The 19,630-nt window shown below is 45.0% G+C and overlaps 1 protein-coding gene across 4 annotated transcripts in view; it reads right to left on the bottom strand.

The window, feature by feature from the left end:
• Positions 1–19,630, bottom strand: part of PLCH1 (phospholipase C eta 1) — a 146,096-nt gene that overhangs the window by 75,350 nt on the left and 51,116 nt on the right. For all 4 annotated transcript variants that reach the window (XM_035133658.2, XM_035133663.2, XM_060274459.1 and 1 more), the window contains one exon: positions 2,345–2,491. In XM_035133658.2, the coding sequence (XP_034989549.2) occupies positions 2,345–2,491 (147 nt within the window). The remainder of the gene's footprint in view (positions 1–2,344; positions 2,492–19,630) is intronic.

The following is a 19,630-nucleotide window of genomic DNA, read 5'->3' as shown; positions in this document are numbered from 1 at the left end:
CGCGCTCCCTTGCTGCCCCTGCCGAGAGAAGGGCGTTGAGGGTGGGGGAGCCGCTGTCGCCACCGTAGGGTCGCAGCTGGGGGGGGCTCGCTCGCCTGCGCTGCGCCACCCCACCTTTCCCATCTTTTGCTCCCTTGCGATGGGGAGGCGGCGGTGGCAGCTTCTTCTTCTTCTTTGAGGGTCTCAGCTTGGGGGGTCCCCAGTATCCTCCCAGGCCATGGGGGGATGGCCCCCCAGGACTAGCAGACCTCTGAGCTCCTTCCCCATCCCAGATATAAAGGGTGGGAACTGGCAAGGCTTCAGGGGGACCTGGAGGAGGGAAAGCGGGGCCCAAATGGGTTTTTCAGGGGGTGGCTAGCCATAAATGGATGGGAGTGGTGTTTTCAGAGCAGGGCCGTCTTAAGCATACCTGGCGCCCTGACACCGTGGTGTGACGGATCCCTCTGGTGCCCCCGCCCCGTTTCCCGGCACGGCGGGCGCAGCTCACTGCGCGGCTGCCGCCTGGAGGGCCGGAGCCCTTCGCAACCTAGCCTGGCCGTAGGGCTGGCCCTGGGCCAGGGGGTGCTGCCCGCCCCCTGTTGCGACGCCCCTGTGCGCGGCGGAGGTGGCCCCAGGCCCGCGCGCCTCCGGAAAGCAGCCTGAAGCCACTGAACAGCTGAGAGGCGCGCCTGGGGCGGCCTCCGCTGCGCCTCTCAGCGGGCGCAGCTTTGCTCCTGGTGGCCTGGTGCCCTGGCGCCCCGCGCCACCGGACCCGGACCTAGAGACGGCCCTGCTTCAGAGCAGGGGAATTTCGTGTGAGAGTTTAGGGGGTTCATTTAGTGACTGCAGCTGCCGCCGCAGAGTCATCGGGCCCGCTGGCCCTGTAGCCCCGCCCACATTCCCACTTTGTGGCCCCTCCCCTCCCGTGCCTTGACCCCGCCCCTGAACGACCATGGCTTGCCCCCCCCCCTAGTTTTGATCCTGGGTACGCCCCTGGAGGTAGGGGGATTCTCTATCCACTTTCTCCATGCCACTCATAATTTTATAAAACTTCTATTGTGTCAGCTCTTCCTTGCCGTTTTTCTATACTAAAAAGATCCAAAACGCAGCAATCTTTCCTCACAGGGCAGTCACACCTTGTAAATTTTGGTTGCCCTTTTTTGAACGCTTCCCAAATCTACACTTATTGTTGTTGTTGTTGTTTACAAAATAATGTGCATTGTCTCTTTTTCAGGTTGTGTTTTCTACAGATCACTTACAGGGCAGGCTTCCTCAAACTCAGCCCTCCAGATGTTTTGAGACTACAATTCCCTTCGTCCCTGACCACTGGTCCTACTAGCTAGGGATCATGGGAGTTGTAGGCCAAAAACACCTGGAGGCATGAGTTTGAGGAAGCCTGACTTAGGGTATGTGTGGGCTCACTCGCTGGATCACCGTTGGACTGGTCATGTTGTGCGAATGCCTGATGATCGTCTTCCAAAGCAGCTACTCTATTCCGAACTTAAAAATGGAAAGCATAATACTGGTGGTCAACAAAAGAGGTTTAAAGACTGTCTCAAGGCAAATCTAAAAAAAATGTAGTATAAACACTGACAACTGGGAAACACTGGCCTGTAAGCGCTCCAGTTGGAGAACAGCCTTTACCAAAGGTGTCAAGGGCTTTGAAGAAACTCGATCTCAGGACGCAAGGGAGAAACGTGCTAAGAGGAAGGCACGCTTGGCAAATCCACACCGTGATCAACTCCTGCCTGGAAACCAATGTCCCCCACTGTAGAAGGACATGTGGATCCAGAATTGGCCTCCACAGTCATGGACTCATTGTTAAAACCGTGTTTAATGGAAGACAATCTTACTCGGCTACGAGTGATCGCCAAAGAGATGTGTGGGGTTTTGTGTCAGTGTCACTTGGGTAGGTTTGCTTGTTATATTTCCTTGATAGTGAAAGAGGTTGGGGGGGCATCCTAGGGCTTGGTTGGTTGTCTTGGGTTGGCTGCAGTGAGATTTGCTTCTGGTTGGGGGGGGGTGTTGTCAAGTTAGCCATGTTGATTCGTATGCTGTCAGTACACTATCCTTTTTAAGGTGAGGCACCCAGAACTGTACCCAGTATTTGAACTACTAGGAGAGAGCTTTGGGATCAAATACAACCCTCCACTTCCCTACCCACATCCCTCCCCCTGCCAATCTTAAGCATAGTTAAGTTTTATATGGCATTAAACTTAACCACGGGAACAGGGTTTAAATGTGAGAAGACTGGGAAGGGGATTTGGGCTACATTAAAGGGACTAGGAGTGATGGATAGGTACCTGTGCTTTAAGGATAGATCTAAAAGACGCACACACAAAAACGCATCTTAGAAAGAACTCACTTTTTGCTTTTTCGCTTTTCCTGGATGGCCTCCATCGGATGCAGGTCCTGTGTTCATCGAGGTAAAAAAGGCGCACAAGTCCTTTGGCCCCGCTCTTCAGTTTAACCATCTGAGTCCCAGACTGCATTACACTCATGCATCTTTCAACTGAGGAGGGAAAAAGAGAACACAACAAATAGCTGAAAGAGCACTTTGATGCCTAAGTAATTACTGCAGCACTTATCAACAGAATAAATACTGCATAATCCTTTTATTTTTCATCCGATACGAAGGAAAGCTGGGGATTAATCAGCCTCTGAAAACATTTGTAACATTAGAATGAAGCCTATTTAAGAAATTATAACTATAATTTTTATACAACAAAACAGCAGCATTGAGCATTTGTCCTGCATTCATCCTGATTTGCTTCTGGGGTTTTTTATATACCGTATTTTTCGCTCCATAAGACGCACCTGACCATAGGACGCACCTAGTTTTTAGAGGAGGAAAACAAGGGGGGGAAAAGCTTTCTTGAATTGTCCTAGGCATAGCAGCCAACTCCTAGAGGCCTAGGTGCCTTTGCCCCCCCCCATTCAATATCTGAGCAAGTTTCTTTTGCAAAGGGGGAAAGCTCCATTTTTGAGGATCAGCTCAAAGTTGTTCAGCTTACCTTGCAAAGGGGGGGAAATCCTGTTTTTATGGGGTTCAACTCACAGTTCTGCAGCTTCTTTAGGAAAGGAAAGGGATCTATTTCTACAGTTTCCAGACAGAAAATCTAATCAGCCAGTCACATGTCTCCCTCTGCAGTTGGAGGATGGATGGCGGCTATCAGATTGAGGTTGAATCCTGACAAGACAGAAGTACTGTTTGTGGGGGACAGGAGGCGGGCAGGTGTGGAGGATTCCCTGGTTCTGAATGGGGTAACTGTGCCCCTGAAGGACCAGGTGCGCAGCCTGGGAGTCATTTTGGACTCACAGCTGTCCATGGGGGCGCAGGTCAATTCTGTGTCCAGGGCAGCTGTCTATCAGCTCCATCTGGTACACAGGCTGAGACCCTACCTGCCTGCAGACTGTCTAGCCAGAGTGGTGCATGCTCTAGTTATCTCCCGCTTAGACTACTGCAATGCGGGGCTACCTTTGAAGGTGACTCAGAAACTACAACTAATCCAGAATGCGGCAGCTAGACTGGTGACTGGGAGCGGCCGCCGAGACCACATAACACCGGTCTTGAAAGATCTACATTGGCTCCCAGTACGTTTCCGAGCACAATTCAAAGTGTTGGTGCGGACCTTTAAAGCCCTAAATGGCCTCGGTCCAGTATACATGAAGGAGCGTCTCCACCTCCATCATTCTGCCCGGACACCTAGGTCCAGCACCAAGGGCCTTCTGGTGGTTCCCTCGTTGCGAGAAGCCAAGTTGCAGGGAACTAGGCAGAGGGCCTTCTCGGTGGTGGCGCCTGCCCTGTGGAACGCCCTCCCAACAGATGTCAAAAAGGAAAACAACTACCAGACTTTTAGAAGACATCTGAAGGCAGCCCTGTTCAGGGAGGCTTTTAATGTTTAATAGATTGTGTTTTATTTTTCTGTTGGAAGCCGCCCAGAGTGGCTGGGGAGACCCGGCCAGATGGGCGGGGTATAAATAATATATTATTATTATTATTATTATTATTATTATTATTATTATTATTATTGACAACAATTGAAGCCTAGGCAAGGGGCCTGGGCGGAGCAGGGAAGGGAGCTCCTTATCTCCCTCCCCGATCTCTTGCAATCAGCTGCTGAGCGGGTTCCTTTCAACACTCTCTTCCCCTCTTGTTAGCCTTTAGCTCTTTCTAACAAAAAAAGAAAAAGCAAGATCTGCCTTTCGCCCCTGTACAATTCAGCTCCAGGGACCATGCATTCGCTCCATAAGACGCACAGACATTTCCTCTTACTTTTTAGGAAGAAAAAAGTGTGTCTTGTGGAGCAAAAAATATGGTAATGACCTGTTCATTCCACAAGTTTGTGTTTTAAAACAGGCTTGTACTAGACTGATGTACTTAGGGTTGCCATATTTCAAAAAGTAACCCAAAAGTTTTACAAACCCAAAGTTTTACAAAAACGCCAAAAAACCTGATTTTTCAATTGACTTGCCACAAATCCAATACAAATACAATACACATTTCAGAAATTCCCCCCAGACGTCATTTCCGCCTTTGAAATCGCAGTCATGTCTGGGAAAATCCAGATGTATAACAGTTCTAGATGTACTCCAAACCTAAATTTCCAGCATGCTTTTGAAATCTTCCAACACAATACTGACAGTCTGCAGATGACCCATCTCATAACTGTAAATCCAAGGGTTTCTGGTACTTTTCTACTTCTGCCGATACAAATCTTTTAAAATGTCATTTTTTAATCTCTATAAAGGTTAAGCAACTTAAATTCCAATTTATAAAAACAGCACCTGTTTTTATGGCAAGTCAAGAAAATATTTTAGGGTGCTTCTCCCTCCACCCCATACACACACAAATGCCAAAACTTTAACATACTCATTTCTCCTTAACAATATATGTTCTTGGTTCAAGTTTAAACATAAGTAGGGGGGAAGCGGGGCACATTGATACACCAACAATATTTCATTATTGAGAAATGTTACTCGTGTCGCGACATCACTAAAATTTGTCTATACATGTGTGAGTATAACAGTTGCGACCGCGCCGCCCGCCAGTTAGCTGTTGGCGTTTGACATGAGTAGGTGTGTTTTTAGCACACCCAACTAAAAAATTATGTGAAATGTAGAAGTGTTCCAACACTGTTTTATGTCATTTAATTAAGATTTAAGAATACCAAAGGTAAGTTATTCCACTCGGTAATCAGGATTACATGTGATTTTTAAATAAGTTCAGTAATTTTATTAATAATTGTTAGTTTTTTTGAAAATGTCCATTGGGTCACTTTGATACACATTGATAGGTATAAAAGTGCCCCGCTAGTGTACAATAGTGCCCCAATATACAAGTTTGCATGAAATGTCTAAACTCATTAAATTTGAAAAGAAAAACAAAACTGTTGTTTACTACGTGGCCAAAGTCATTTCTAAGTATAATATGACTGATTGTCAAGTGTCATATCTCAGGGGAAAAACCAGGATCTTGTATATTTGTCTTCCCCATTGTAGAAGATAAGGCAAGCACTGATTTCAAGGATGTTGTTTTGCAGTTGCCAAAACCAAATTTCTCAAAGGGCACATCTCGAACATCATCTCTTTATACTTCTTCTATTGACTTAAGTGGATATAATGTGCAATAGAAGCTAAACGTTAAGTAATTCTCTTCTTTTTTATAAGCATTTAGTTTAAATTACAATTTTTTGACTACTTAATGTGAGTTCTTATACTTTTTTAAAGTTTTTCCAAAGGTTTTTTTTTAATGGATAGGTGTTTGAGGAAAGATTAATATGTTTTGATGTTTTGTTAAGAAAACCTGCCATAAAGTCTATGATACCGGTACGTGTGAAACAAGTTTTGATACGTAATTTAGATTTTTAAGTAACAAATTGTAAGACTGATTATGATCTCTCACAATAAAAATGTTTTTTTCATTAAATTTTTGCAAATAATGACCATTCTCATACAATTTACGCTTTATATCAAAGTGCCCCGTAGTTGGGGCAGAATGATACAAAACCCATTTTTTAATAGAAATCATCATATTCTAACTTAAGTGGTCCTTTTGATTGCTATTATAATATTGATTAGTTATGCCATGCATCAAGCCCATTTTTTTTTATTTGACTCATTTTTGTTACATACAATATGAGATTGAATTTTTCTGTATCAATCTTCCCCCTACATAAACTCTCTCCCATTTCTCCCTACTTATGTGACCCTGTTCATGCAATTCAAACTCCAAGAGCAGAGAGTTAGTCTTACACAAGCTGAGTGCAGAATCTGCTATGTGAAAGAGCTTTCTATAAATCAGAACAGATTCAGAGGAGGGCAATTAAGATGGTCAGTGGCATGGAAAACAAGTCCAATGAGAAAAGACTGGGACTGGCAATGCTCAACCTGAAGAAGAGAAGACTCAGGGGGACATGTTAAGATTCTTCAAATACCTGAAGAACTGTCACATAGAAAAGGGCAAAAGACATGTCCTCTGTTGTCCGCAAGGACAGGACTTCATCTGAGAGGCTGAACTTACAGGAAGATAGATACCTGTTGAACAGTAGCTGAAATCTCACAACTGTGAGAGCTGTTTGACAATGGAACTGATGAGTCATTGGCCACTAGGGCTAAAAGCAGCTACGTATTATAAAGGGGAAGATGGTGTCAGTTGGGGAAACCATGAAAGGAAAGGGATTAATCCAAACTTCCCCCAACACCACTGTTTCCCATTCATGGTGGTTTTGAAGAAAGGGGTATTAAGAGGTCAGACTCACGGATTCCCTGCATTACACAAAATCTGGCCCTTATTTTACAGCATTGTTCTATATTTCACAGAACCTTCAAAAACATTATAATAACTTCCAGAGGTGACCTGGTTAAACTTATTCGTCAAACAATTGTACTTGTGTCATGCCATAACAGAAAACCTACTTGTAGACAAGCCTGGTCGGTAACATTCCGAAAGGAAAATAAGACACTAATTTGTTCAAGAAAATGAATTTCCCCCTAACCATTAATGTATAAGAGTGAATCACAACAGCCATCTTTCCTGAACTACTGGCTGGGACTGAAGAGGATTTATAATTCAAAACATCTGAAAGGCACCAAGCTGGGAAAGACTGCCCTAATGTATGAGTTATGTCAGGGGTTCCCAACAAAATTTTCTTGAGGACCCCTTATCAAGCCGTTATTGTGACAAGGACCCCCATTAATTCCTAATCCTAAAATTAAAAAGTGAGAGCCAAATTAAGAGTCTTTTTATATTTTATATTTATATGTTTTTTACAGTTACAACAGAGTACACCATCAGCATACAGTTAGTTTTAATTTTCAGTTCTTAATGAGATGAACCACTTTTTAACCAACGGTCCATTTTTAACTACGCGAACTGTAGCTTCCGCGAAAAACAACGCTTTGTTTACAAACACTACTGTTTTGCAAAGAGGCAGCACACGCCAGGGAGGAGGGAGGGGAATGGAGAAGACAGGGTACCTGCGCAGTAGCGCACAAATGAAGCCGACGCGCGCAAAGCATCTTGGGGAGGTGAGCGTTAGTAGAATGCGTGCGCTGCCTCTTTGCAAAACAGTAGTGTTTGTAAAGCGCCACCTAATGGCATACAGCAGAACTACTGCCTCTATCTAATTCTAGTTTTGCGCTGGACTCTGCTCATGCAGGAAGCGGCCAAAACAAAAAAATCTGTTATCATACGAAATATATTTAATATATTTTTTATTCTAATAGCATCTTGTGGACCCCTCTGGCATAGCTCGCGGACCCCTGGGGGTCCGCGGACCACCTGTTGGGAACCACTGAGTTATGTTATCAAAAGAGAATACTGTAATGATACATGAAGAAAAAGTCTGTCCAGGAATGGAGTCTCTTTAGGTGGGGAAGGAGGGATCACAAATGGGAATTCGTCACAGAAAAAGAACAATATAAAATTCTTTGGTGCTAAACTGTATTACCAAATAACAAACCCATTAGGCAGGTCAGGATTTGTCTTGATGTTTGTTTGGATTATGCAACCCTAATTAGGAACACGAAGTTTGAAAATCTGTATTATAAAGACAACTTGCTGCAGCACTTATTTGAGGGGGAGGGGCACTGAAAAGAACACACAATTTTAGATATACATACTGGCCTGTACAAACATCCTGCCTTAGATGATGGAATCGACATACTAGCCATGAACAGGCAGGCTCTGTCGTTTCATATTTAAGTATTTCAGAACATTTGGCATATAATGCACATGTATGTGCATCTGAAAATGATACTCACTTATACAAAAACCATATTGTGATATCATTCATATATGTGTGTGAATGTTTTTTTTTTTGTTAGATTTTCAAGGGGGGGAATCGTGAGTATATACAGAAATGCGGTTGTTGCTTTTCTGTTCTGCAAATGAGAGGAAATGACAGGTGGCTCAAAAACATTGAAAACTATATTTTTCAACAAGGACTCAACTAAGTAACACAGGGCTTTAATCTATAATCTGGCTGTGCCTGCAGATATATGGAGGTTGGAGGTAGACAAATCGCCGTAACTTTTGAAAGCCTAACAAAAGCCTATTTTAGTCTGCACTTCCATTCTGTGAGTGCATTATCAAAAATTGCCTGACAATGGAACATCCTGCTACAAACAAAACCATGGCCATAGAAATCTGGTCCCATCCTTTGGGCCTGCAGCATTACCTTAGCATTAGAGTTAGTCAGAAGGGATTCTGGAGAGCACATAGTCCAACTCCCGTCTCAAATCAGGATCCAACTACATCACCCCAAGAGATGACCACCCAGTCTCTGCTTAAAAGCTTAGCGTCATGGAAGAATCACAGAATTGGAGAGTTGGAAGGAATCCTGAGGATCTAGTCCAGGCATCCCCAAACTTTGGCCCTCCAGATGTTTTGGAGTACAATTCCCATCTTCCCCGACCACTGGTCCTGTTAGCTAGGGATCATGGGAGTTGTAGGCCAAAACATCTGGAGGGCCGCAGTTTGGGGATCCCTGATCTAGTCCAACCCCCTGCGATGCAGGAATATGCAGCTGTCCCATACAGGGATCGAACCTGCAACCTTGGCGTTATCAGCACCATGCCCCAACCAACTGACCTATCCTGGCAGTTTGTGGGTCATAGGAAGGTGCCTTATCCTGAGTCAGACCATTGGTACATCCAGCTGAGTATTGTCTACACTGACTGGCAGCAGCTCTCCAAGGTTTCCGCCAGGGGTCTCTTCCTGTCCTGCCTGGAGCTGCCATGAACCTCCTCCATGGAAAACAGATGCTCTAACAGTGAGCTACAACCCTTCCAGGGAAACATAGCCCACCGCTTCCCAAGGCAATTTAGGAAATTCAGCTGGTTGTTTAGATTCCTACAGTTTCCACCCTTTGGCTCTAGCCCTGCCCTCTTAAACAATGGAGAACAAATGTCCTTAAACTACACCGTAACTGTGTGAACCCCTAAAATCAAAGCTCAACAATTCCCCCTTTTAAGCAAGCAAGTAGTGATTCTGTGATCTTTGTTTAGGAGGGACTTAGTTGCTAACAAACACTACATAAAAGCAGACCACATAGCGACAATCCTTTATATTCTTACCTATAGTCCATTCCCTTGAACTCAGTGTGGCAACTCCAGGCGAGCGTAAATTAAGGTTCAGCTGCCAGCCGTTTTATTTAGCAAATCAAAACAGCTGTTTTGAACAACAGCCAGACTGAAAACAAAAGACGAATCTTGCTATTTAGGAACAAATCGCGCAAAAGCATGGGATACCAAACAATTAGTAGTTGCTATTTGAAATGGAATCAGCCCAGCAGCACGCCCGAACTAATCACGCAAGCATTTCAAATAATCTTTTAAAAACAAAAACAGATCGGAGCGCCAGCAGCAGCATCTGTCGAAATAAATAGCTTGGGAATCACACCTGACAGTGACATCCTGCTGCCGCCACCCGCCACCCGCCCTGCTGGTCTTTCAGTTCCCTGTTGCAAAGGGAGAACATTGAATCTGAAACTCTGAAAGAGGCTACCAACCCATTTGGGCCAAGCGGCAAACTTGTGAAGTTCCCACACTTCCCACCACATGGTAGACCTCCGAAGCCAGAGAAGAAGCCATTGGAGAGCGAGGAGTCCAGATGTTGCTCAGAAGCTTCTCAAAACAGGCAGATGATATTTATTCCACAGCCCAAAGTGACGCTGTGCGGCGCTGAGCAAATCAAAAGCTGCCGGACTGGGACCGCTAAGCCGCGAGTCTAAGTAGTAGCCCACACACGGCCTTATGTCCACAGAGCCCTCTAATCTGTGCGGCAGCGGCGGCGGCAGCCAATACCACCTCCTGCTTGTCATTTATCCCCGTGTAAAATGAGGTCTTTTAACATCCTGAGATTGCCTTGGTACAGACCCTTGGTATTACTGAGTCGCTCGGATAACAGGGCTGTGTGACACTGACCCCTCTGCAGGCAGTTTCCGAGCCAGAGGCCTGTTTCTAAGCAGTTTATGCCTCTCTTTGAATAATGCAAAGCCTGCAACCGTGATAAAATTAAAGTGGGCCTGGTTTGCAGCCTGCAAAGAGCATCAGAGGACAGCAGCAAACAATTCAAAAACAGGAATTCCTTGGGCTTTGGTGGTAGCTTCAGAACACACATATTCTCTGCAACCTTGAAAACACATTGGCACATCAAAGTGTGTGTGTGTGTGTGTGTGTGTGTGTGTGTGTGTGTGTGTGTGTGTGTGTGTAAACTGCTATACCACAAAGCACTCCCCAAATGATAAATGATTTTTTAAAATGTATCTATATCTATATAAATTATAGGCGTTTCTAGATCCAGTTCCCAAGACAAGCAGGCGCAAAGAAGGAGGCCTGTCTGACTGAGCAAATTCTAGAATTGGGTGTGGAAAATAAATAAAATGAGAGGTGTTGTTTTTCAAGACATACTGATAGGAGGCTATATGCCAAGCATTCAACATGCATATTTAACTAAATGGTGGAACCCTTTGCTCCCCCCACCCAATGGGGGTTTTGACCCACGACCCAGGGATTTTATCCTGTGAGATGAATGGTTCACAGGATGAGGCTGCTCTGGCTCCATCTTTGAGCAGCGGGAGGTGGGGTGGGGGGAGGGGTGAGAAAGGGGAAGGTTGGGATAAGGGATTGTTGGTTTGCTTTGTTTTTCTTCTTGTTTTTATTATGCATTGTGTGCTTAGTTTGTATTTTTATGCTGCAAACCAGATCTTTGGATGAAGGGCGATACACAAATATAATACACTTAATAAATAAACTGCCCTCTCACAGTACTCCCATCTCCCCAATCCCGCAAGACCCAAGAATGCAAAACGAAGCCCTGGGAGCTCTCCAAGGTCCTGGAGGTGCTCTGGGTACCATGAATTCATTTCCCCACACTACTGACTCAGACCAGCAGCCACGTGCCTATTTAGGCCTGTGGACAGATTTGGATTTTTTAAAGCAATTGATGTGGACACCACCCACTCTGGTCATGTTCGTTCCCCCCACCCCGGACCACCCACCCACCAAGACAGAGAGAGAACTCAGAAAAGCTATACTTTCCCAAGGGATCTGGGTAGAAGTCAAATCCACTAGACGCAGGAAAATGCAGCTGAAAGAGGAATTGGGAAAGAGCACTGCTCTTTTTTTAAAAAAAAAAGATTGTTTTTTGAGTTTTCAAGAGCAGCAGCGTTCAAATAATAAAGACACAAAGAGCAACAACTGCATGGAGCACATTATCGCAGAGGGAATACAATAAACAAAAGGTTCAGTAGACTTTGTCAGGCATCACAATAAAATAGATTCATTTCCCCAAACCACAGTGGTACACAACCTATGGTGCATGTGTCCATAGGTTTGTCTACCAATGGCTATGGAGAACAGGTCTACCACTGACAACATGGAACCTGTGTTTGCAATGGTGGAATTGCCATGGAATATTAGTGGCTGGGGAGCAACTACAAGAGGAGACTATTGCCTTCAAGTCCTGGCTTGTGGATTAACTGGAGACATCTGGTTGTCCACTGTGGGGAAACAGGACGCTGACCTAGATGGACCTTTGTTCTGACCCATCAGGGCTCTTCTTAAGTGGGTCAGAACAGATTGAAATGGCTGGAAGTCAAGCCAGGCCATGCTGCTCCTGCAGCAGCCACATGCTGAAAGAGTTAACTTATAAAAACTTCATTTTCAACAGCAAACAAAGTCAAGAAATTGCTTTTCGTGATGCATTTCCTTCTCACTTACAAAAGGTTCAGAAATAAATGCCCATCCACAAGGACAGTGGAAGGCCACTGACACGAGCCGAGTGGCAGCCACATCCTTCTGCTGAGAAGAAACAACTCTAGAGAACAAGAATAATAATAATATAATTTATTACTTATACCCCGCCCATCTGGCCAGGCCTCCCCAGCCACTCTGGGCGGTTCCAATAGGATATTAAAAACACAAAAACACATCAAACATTAAAAACCTCCCTAAACTTCTGATGTCTTCTAAAAGTCAGATAGTTTTTTATTTCCTTGACATCTGGTGGGAGGGCATTCCACAGGGTGGGAGTCACTACTGAGAAGGCCCTCTGTCATTTTCTTACAGTAGGCTTCTCTTTGAAAGATATTGTATTCAAATCCTGCTTCACCATGGTTCCCTGTTCACAAATAATGGGAAACTATGGTTCACGATAACTTCATGGTTTGTTTTACTGCTCGATGAAGGAAGGAGCAAAGTTGGAGGAAAGGGGTTGTGTGCAAGTGAACAAACTTCATGCACTTCTTAGTTAATTAAGCCAGGATTTGATCACCCAGCTGCAGCCACTGTGTGCTGCTGTTCATAAGGGCACGATCCAGCTAAATCATACTCTGAGAGTGGTTGAAATAAATGGTTGACATAAATAAACACTGGCTGTCACCTTAGAAAGATATATGAGGTCTCTCAAGACTTCTCTTATCCCACAATTCTTCTTGTTGGAAGATTTCTTGAGAATCCCACAAAATAGCTTAAGTTGGGTGGATAGACAACAAAAAATGGCAAATGTGGTTCAATATAGAGCAAGTTTAAAGTGACACACATACCGCTACCTCTAATTTTGCACATCCTGAGCTGTTGACGTTTGACCAGGGAAAACACCTTGGAGTTATGGTGGATATGCACGTAATCACACTTACATAACCAGAGAGAAAAACAGTGTAACAAACTGTACAATTATTTGCTGCAGAATTACAAATGGAAATAAACTTTGATTTTACAAGCCGATGAAAATGCTCTTCCATTAGAAGGCCTAATGCATTGTTTTTTTCTTTTCTTTTTAAAAAGCAACCCTTAAAAATTACAATCCCAGAGGAAAAAGCAGGTTTACAGTGATAGGCTTTTATAGAATTATTAATGTTACCATCATTCAAACGAAGGGAAGATTAAACCAACCATAAAGAGCACTGCCCAACAATGGAAGTGTAATTATTAAAAAAAGGAAGCTAAACTGTACTTCTAAATTAAATACCTAAAGTGGTATAAACAACATGAAGGCCGGAGGCACAAATCCAGCAAAATTCAGTAACAATGAAATGTCCGAACAATCAGAAAATTTAATTCAATGGCAAGCAGCAGCACAAATCCCAGGGGGGTATTTACTGAAATTTTATGTATTTTCTTCTTTTCAGGTCCACAGCAGACCTGCAGACCAGATCTGGAGAACGACAGAGATAAAAGCACTAAGCAGCATCAACAGCAAAGTTACAAAGCAGCCATAATAACAAAAATAAAAGCACAGCATTGGAAAGGATGCCTAAACAAGGCATATTGTATCTAGCACCGAGAGTGGGGAAACAGCTGGCTTCCTGAATAAATGATGCCCCATAACTTTGGATACTAGCTATGACATGGCTCTTTCCCAAATAACCCCTATTTCATATTTTATCCAGACCCGAGGTGGGAAACTTATTTCACATTCCCTTTGGTGTTCGAAATCAGCCAGGTGCCAGGCTCATTTTGCAGGTGGCTTTCGACCACTTGCGACCAAGTGATAATGCCTGGGCACCAGAATGGAGCCTGACATCTCCACCATCTAGAGATCCTTGGATCTGAACTGTTTTCACACACTAATACCCCCACCTTGTAGAATTCCATCCGTTACATTTTATCTGCACAATTGGAAAATGAATTTCTGCAACCAAAATGCTTTTTCTGTGCAGCCTGAGCAGGAGCCATTAAGAAAAAGAGGTTGGAATCTATATATATATATATAAATGTAAAAATCGTGAAACTGCGTTCTACACTTTTCTCCGTAACTGCTTGACCGATCGTCCTGAAATTTTGACACAACGATCCAGGCCACTCCCCGAGCGTTGTTGGGGGCAAAAATCCCTCAAAACACACACCTGGGCAGGTGTAGACCTGGTTTTCCACCAAGTCAAACAGCGCCCTCAAGTGGCGTAGTACCCTCCTCCACCCCCTCCCTTCCTGTGAAATCTAAGCCACACCCACAAACCAAATGACATCATCAACCAAGCAACTGAAACCACCAAGGCGGCCATTATCAGACAGATTAGGCCGCTTTCCAGACTAGGCCAAGTGGAGGTAGGGGGGGGGGATAGAGGGCAGGGATAAGTAATGGGTCAGAACAGGGTGGGGGGAGACACAGGGATGAAACCTGCCCTCTCCACAATATCTCACCTCGGCTTTGCAGACTAGGCCACTTTCCAGACTAGACCAAGTGGAGGTGGGGGGAGCGAATAGAGGGCAGGGATACGTAATGGGTCAGAACGGGGGGGACACAGGGATGAAACCTGCCCTCTCCACAGTATCTCACCTCGGCTTTGCAGACTAGGCCAAGTGGAGGTGGGGGGGGCGAATAGAGGGCAGGGATACGTAATGGGTCAGAACAGGGGGGGCACAGGGATGAAACCTGCCCTCTCCACAGTATCTCGCCTCGACTCAGGGGGACTCTGAGGCTCAGGGGTATCTGAAGGGAGGCTATTACCCTCCATTTCACAGACTAACACACAGCAACGCGTGCAGGGCCAGCTAGTAGGCCAATAGATATGTGGACTGTCCCTGGATCAAGTGACTATTCTTCCTTTTAGTTCTCAACATCCTTAACTTAGCTCATGGTTGCCACTGAACTTCTGGGGGCCACGTGCTAGTGGTAGGGAGGCCAGATGCGAAGGTGGATGGAGCAATTAATGTAACTTCCAACTTGGTGCAATAGTCTAAATTCCTACATACACACATGGCTCTATTCTCCTTTTAGGCAAGCAGGAAGCATTATCAGAGTTCAAAGGCCAGGTAAAAACCCTCAAGGAGAATGCCAAGCAGAGCAAGTGAGGGTGGGGGTGGGGAAGGGACCTGCTTATTGAGGGTCCAGTGGGCCAGAGAGAGGGGCTTGAAGGGCCATATTTGGTCCCCAGGTCTGAAGTTGCCCACACCTTTATCCAAACATTAAGCAGTGCATTGTGGGATCCAACCACAGGAAAGCAGGTGACATATTGGTTAGCATATGCCAGTGAGGTCCATTAGTTATGAGAACTGGATCTTGGGTTCAAATCCTTACCCACCTGTTGTGCAGATGAAAGATGTATTACACTGAATTCTTTGGGGCAGAGATGAGGAGCCTAAAGCTGTTGGACTTCAATTCCCATCAGCCCCTGATCGGTCTCTGCTAGCGAACTGTAACTTGCGCTCCGAGCATCCACAGCTAATGCTATTTATTCTTTCTTTTCCTTCTGAGAGTGCACTTTATCTAAATCCCAAAGTGCAGTGCTAATATCTAGACTATAATTCAGCATCACAAAGCTGTCAGTTGTTATTCTCCTTTGGGCACCTGTTATATAACAAAACATAGAAGGACATATGCTTGCGACTGTCTATCCATGGAATTATTCGTGCCTATGTCAAGGGTATACCTGAGCTTCTTTTCTGCCTACCATCATTTCCATTTATTCTGTTACGCTTTCCCCAGTCTTGAGACAGAACATTTTTCATAGAATCATAGATTTGGAAGGGTCCCTGATAGTCATCTAGTCCAACCCCCCACTCAATGTTAGAAATTCCCTGGGTCAATTGCAACAAGGTGGAGATCTCTGGATGCCAGAATGATAACTATAATCTCCATAGTGCTGGTGATATACACAATTCATTTTCAGCTTCATAATCTTGTAAATAATAAAAAATGGTGCCTAGACATTTCATTATGGCAACCATAACCTAGGTTTAAGGTGCCATTTAGTGCATAGTTTATGTATCTTGAGTTTCTAACGCTGCCTACAATGCAGGAAATCTGTATGCTTCTTATAGCAGGTTTACAGTAACCAACCCTGCTTAGAAGTCTCTGAAAGCAACGTGAACTTTTGTTTCTAAGCTCATGAATACAATTCCAAGCCCTGAATACAATTGTGAAATCCACCAATGAAGAACCTTGTGGGATCAGTCCAAAGGCCCATCTAGTCCAGCATCCTGTTCTCACAGTGGCCAACCAGATTTCTGTGGGAAACCTGCAAGCAGGACCCGAAGACAAGAGCCCTCTCCCCTCCTGTGGTTTCCAGCAAGAGGCGTATTGCGTCTGACAGTGGCGGTACGGCATAACCATTGTAGCTGGTAGCCATTAATGCTTAATATCCTACCTTTCAGGGACGCGGGTGGCGCTGTGGGCTTGCTGATCAGAAGGTCAGCGGTTCGAATCCCCGTGACGGGGTGAGCTCCCGTTGTTCGGTCCTGACTCCTGCCAACCTAGCAGTTCAAAAGCACGTCAAAGTGCAAGTAGATAAATAGGGACCGCTACAGCAGGAAGGTAAACGGCATTTCCGTGTGCTGCTCTGGTTCACCAGAAGCGGCTTTGTCATGCTGGCCATGTGCTGGAAACTGTACACCAGCTCCCTCGGCCAATAATGCGAGATGAGCGCCGCAACCCCAGAGTCGGTCACGACTGGACCTAATGGTCAGGGGTCCCTTTACCTTTACCTATCCTACCTTTCAGGATACAAATCCTTCCAAGGGAGCTTACAGTTAATATCAGAATACCTTTTTAAATAAAGGTAAAAGGTAAAATTTTGCACATCACTTGGGAAGACAGGCGAACTGATATCAGTGTAGTGGAAGAAGCAAAGATCACCAGTGTTGAAGCAATGATTCTTCAACATCAACTTCGTTGGACTGGTCATGTTGTGCGGATGCCTGATGATCGTCTTCCAGTAATGCTGGTGGTCAACAAAAGAGGTTTAAAGACTGTCTCAAGGCAGATCTTAAAAAATGTAGTATAAACACTGACAATTGGGAAACACCGGCCTGCGGGCGCTCCTGTTGGAGAACAGCCTTTACCAAAGGTGTCGTGGGCTTTGAAGAAACTCGATCTCAGGACGCAAGGGAGAAACGTGCTAAGAGGAAGGCACGCTTGGCAAATCCACACCGTGATCAACTCCCACCTGGAAACCAATGTTCCCACTGTAGAACGACGTGTGGATCCAGAAATGGCCTCCACAGTCACTTACGGACCCATTGTTAAAACCGTGTTTATGGAAGACAATCTTACTCGGCTACGAGTGATCACCAAAAAAGAAGAAGACCACCTTTTTAAATAGCAATTATCATAAGACACTGGGCACTGGTGATAGGTGTGCCTGTATGGGGGTTATAATAGTTCTCTAGAGTGTTCCACGTGTGTCTAGAGCCAAGGTCTGCATCGGTCAAAATCCAGTTCCTCACTTTGTATGCCATGGAGTTCCCTGTTTGCACTGTAAGCCTGACAGACGGGGGCTCTGTGGTTCAAGGGCGTTCTCTAGGTGGCAGCGCCAGCCTGCCTGAGCACTGAAGTCAGCTGACAGCCAAGAGCCAAACCCTGTCCATTAGGTCCAAAACAGCCTCAGAGCGTGCTCAGGCTGAGTTTGGGATGCTTGAGGAAATGTATGCTTTCTGAACGCTGATATGAACTGACTCGATCCACACCTCCTAGACAAATGTGCAGATCAGAACGTAAATCATCCGTCGGCTTTTGCACTTCCTAAATGCTCCGGTGCAGATTTTGCCTTCAAAAAAAATACAATTGAAAATGAACAACCCCTTCATGGATCAATGCCTTGTTGTGGCGAAGGGGCTTGAATAACTAGGAGAAGGGGGCGACAGAGGACGAGATGGTTGGATAGTGTTCTCGAAGCTACCAACATGAGTCTGACCAAACTGCGGGAGGCAGTGGAAGACAGGAGTGCTTGGCGTGCTATGGTCCATGGGGTCATGAAGAGTCGGACACGACTAAACGACTAAACAACAACAAAAATGAACAAGTTAATGGAGGAAAAGGGGGCAGAGGTCTTGCAGACCAACACGGCTAACTACCTGTAACCATACAAAAGTGTCACAGACCAGAAATAGACCATCCCTAGTCTGAGGCCACTGAGGCCACTGAACAACTTGTATCATGTGCAAGGACACTGCCTGACTATGATCTCTTTATCCTAACGCCTGATGTCGATGTAGCACATTTCAAACGGTCCAAAGCAGTTTGCCTGCCCTATGTCAATAAGCCTTCCAACAACCATCCTGTAAGGTACGGTAGGTCAGTATCATTGCAAGTTTAGGGGCAGGAGCTGAGGGAATGGGAGCTTGCATGGGCCCACTAAGTCAGTTTAGAAACTGCAGGAGGAATAGAATCATAGAATCCTAGAGTTGGAAGAGACCACAAGGGCCATCCAGTCCAACCCCCTGCCAAGCAGGAAACACCATCAAAGCATTCTTGACATATGCCTGTCAAGCCTCTGCTTAAAGACCTCCAAAGAAGGAGACTCCACCACACTCCTTGGTAGCAAATTCCACTGTCGAACAGCTCTTACTGTCAGGAAGTTCTTCCTAATGTTTAGGTGGAATCTTCTTTCTTGTAGTTTGAATCCATTGCTCCGTGTCCGCTTCTCTGGAGCAGCAGAAAACAACCTTTCTTCCTCCTCTATATGACATCCTTTTATATATTTGAACATGGCTATCATATCACCCCTTAGCTTTCTCTTCTCCAGGCTAAACATACCCAGCTCTTGCACCCAGTTCCTGCTTGCAGGTTCCCTATAAAGTGGTACCTTGCTTCTCAAACACCTTGGTACTCAAACAACTTGGAACCCAAACACTGCAAACCCGGAAGTAAGAGTTCAAGTTTGCAAACTTTCTTCGGAAGCCAAACATGCTCCGTTTTGAGTGTTATGCTTCTGATTTGAGTATTATGTTGAGGCCTGTCTGTTTTTGCTATTTATTTTGCAGTTTTGTTTTGGGGGCTCTTTCTGTTTTGTTTTTGTGACTGTGTGGAACCCAGTTCAGCTATTGATTGATTGATTGATTGATTGTGTGACTGCAGTACATTGTTTAATGCTTTCATTTTATGGATCAATGGTCTCATTAGATAGTAAAATTCATGTTACATTGCTGTTTTAGGGGTTGTTTTTAAAAGTCTGGAATGGATTAATCCATTTTGCATTACTTTCTATGGGAAAACCTGTCTTGGTTTTGGACTGCTTTGGTTTTGGAACGGAATTCCGGAATGGATTAAGTTTGAGAGCCAAGGTAAGCATCTGGTCAGCGCTGTCTTAAGCATATCTAGCGCCATGGTGCAAAGATCCCTCCAGCGCCGCCGCCCCCCTTTCCCAGAGTTGTCAACCTTTTTTAGGGAGCTGACACCTCGCTTACACATTATCTCTGCTTGGGGGGG

The sequence above is a fragment of the Zootoca vivipara genome, chromosome 5 (genome assembly GCF_963506605.1).
Source record: "Zootoca vivipara chromosome 5, rZooViv1.1, whole genome shotgun sequence".
Classification (NCBI taxonomy): domain Eukaryota; kingdom Metazoa; phylum Chordata; class Lepidosauria; order Squamata; family Lacertidae; genus Zootoca; species Zootoca vivipara.
This window is presented reverse-complemented; position numbering and strand designations above follow the sequence as displayed.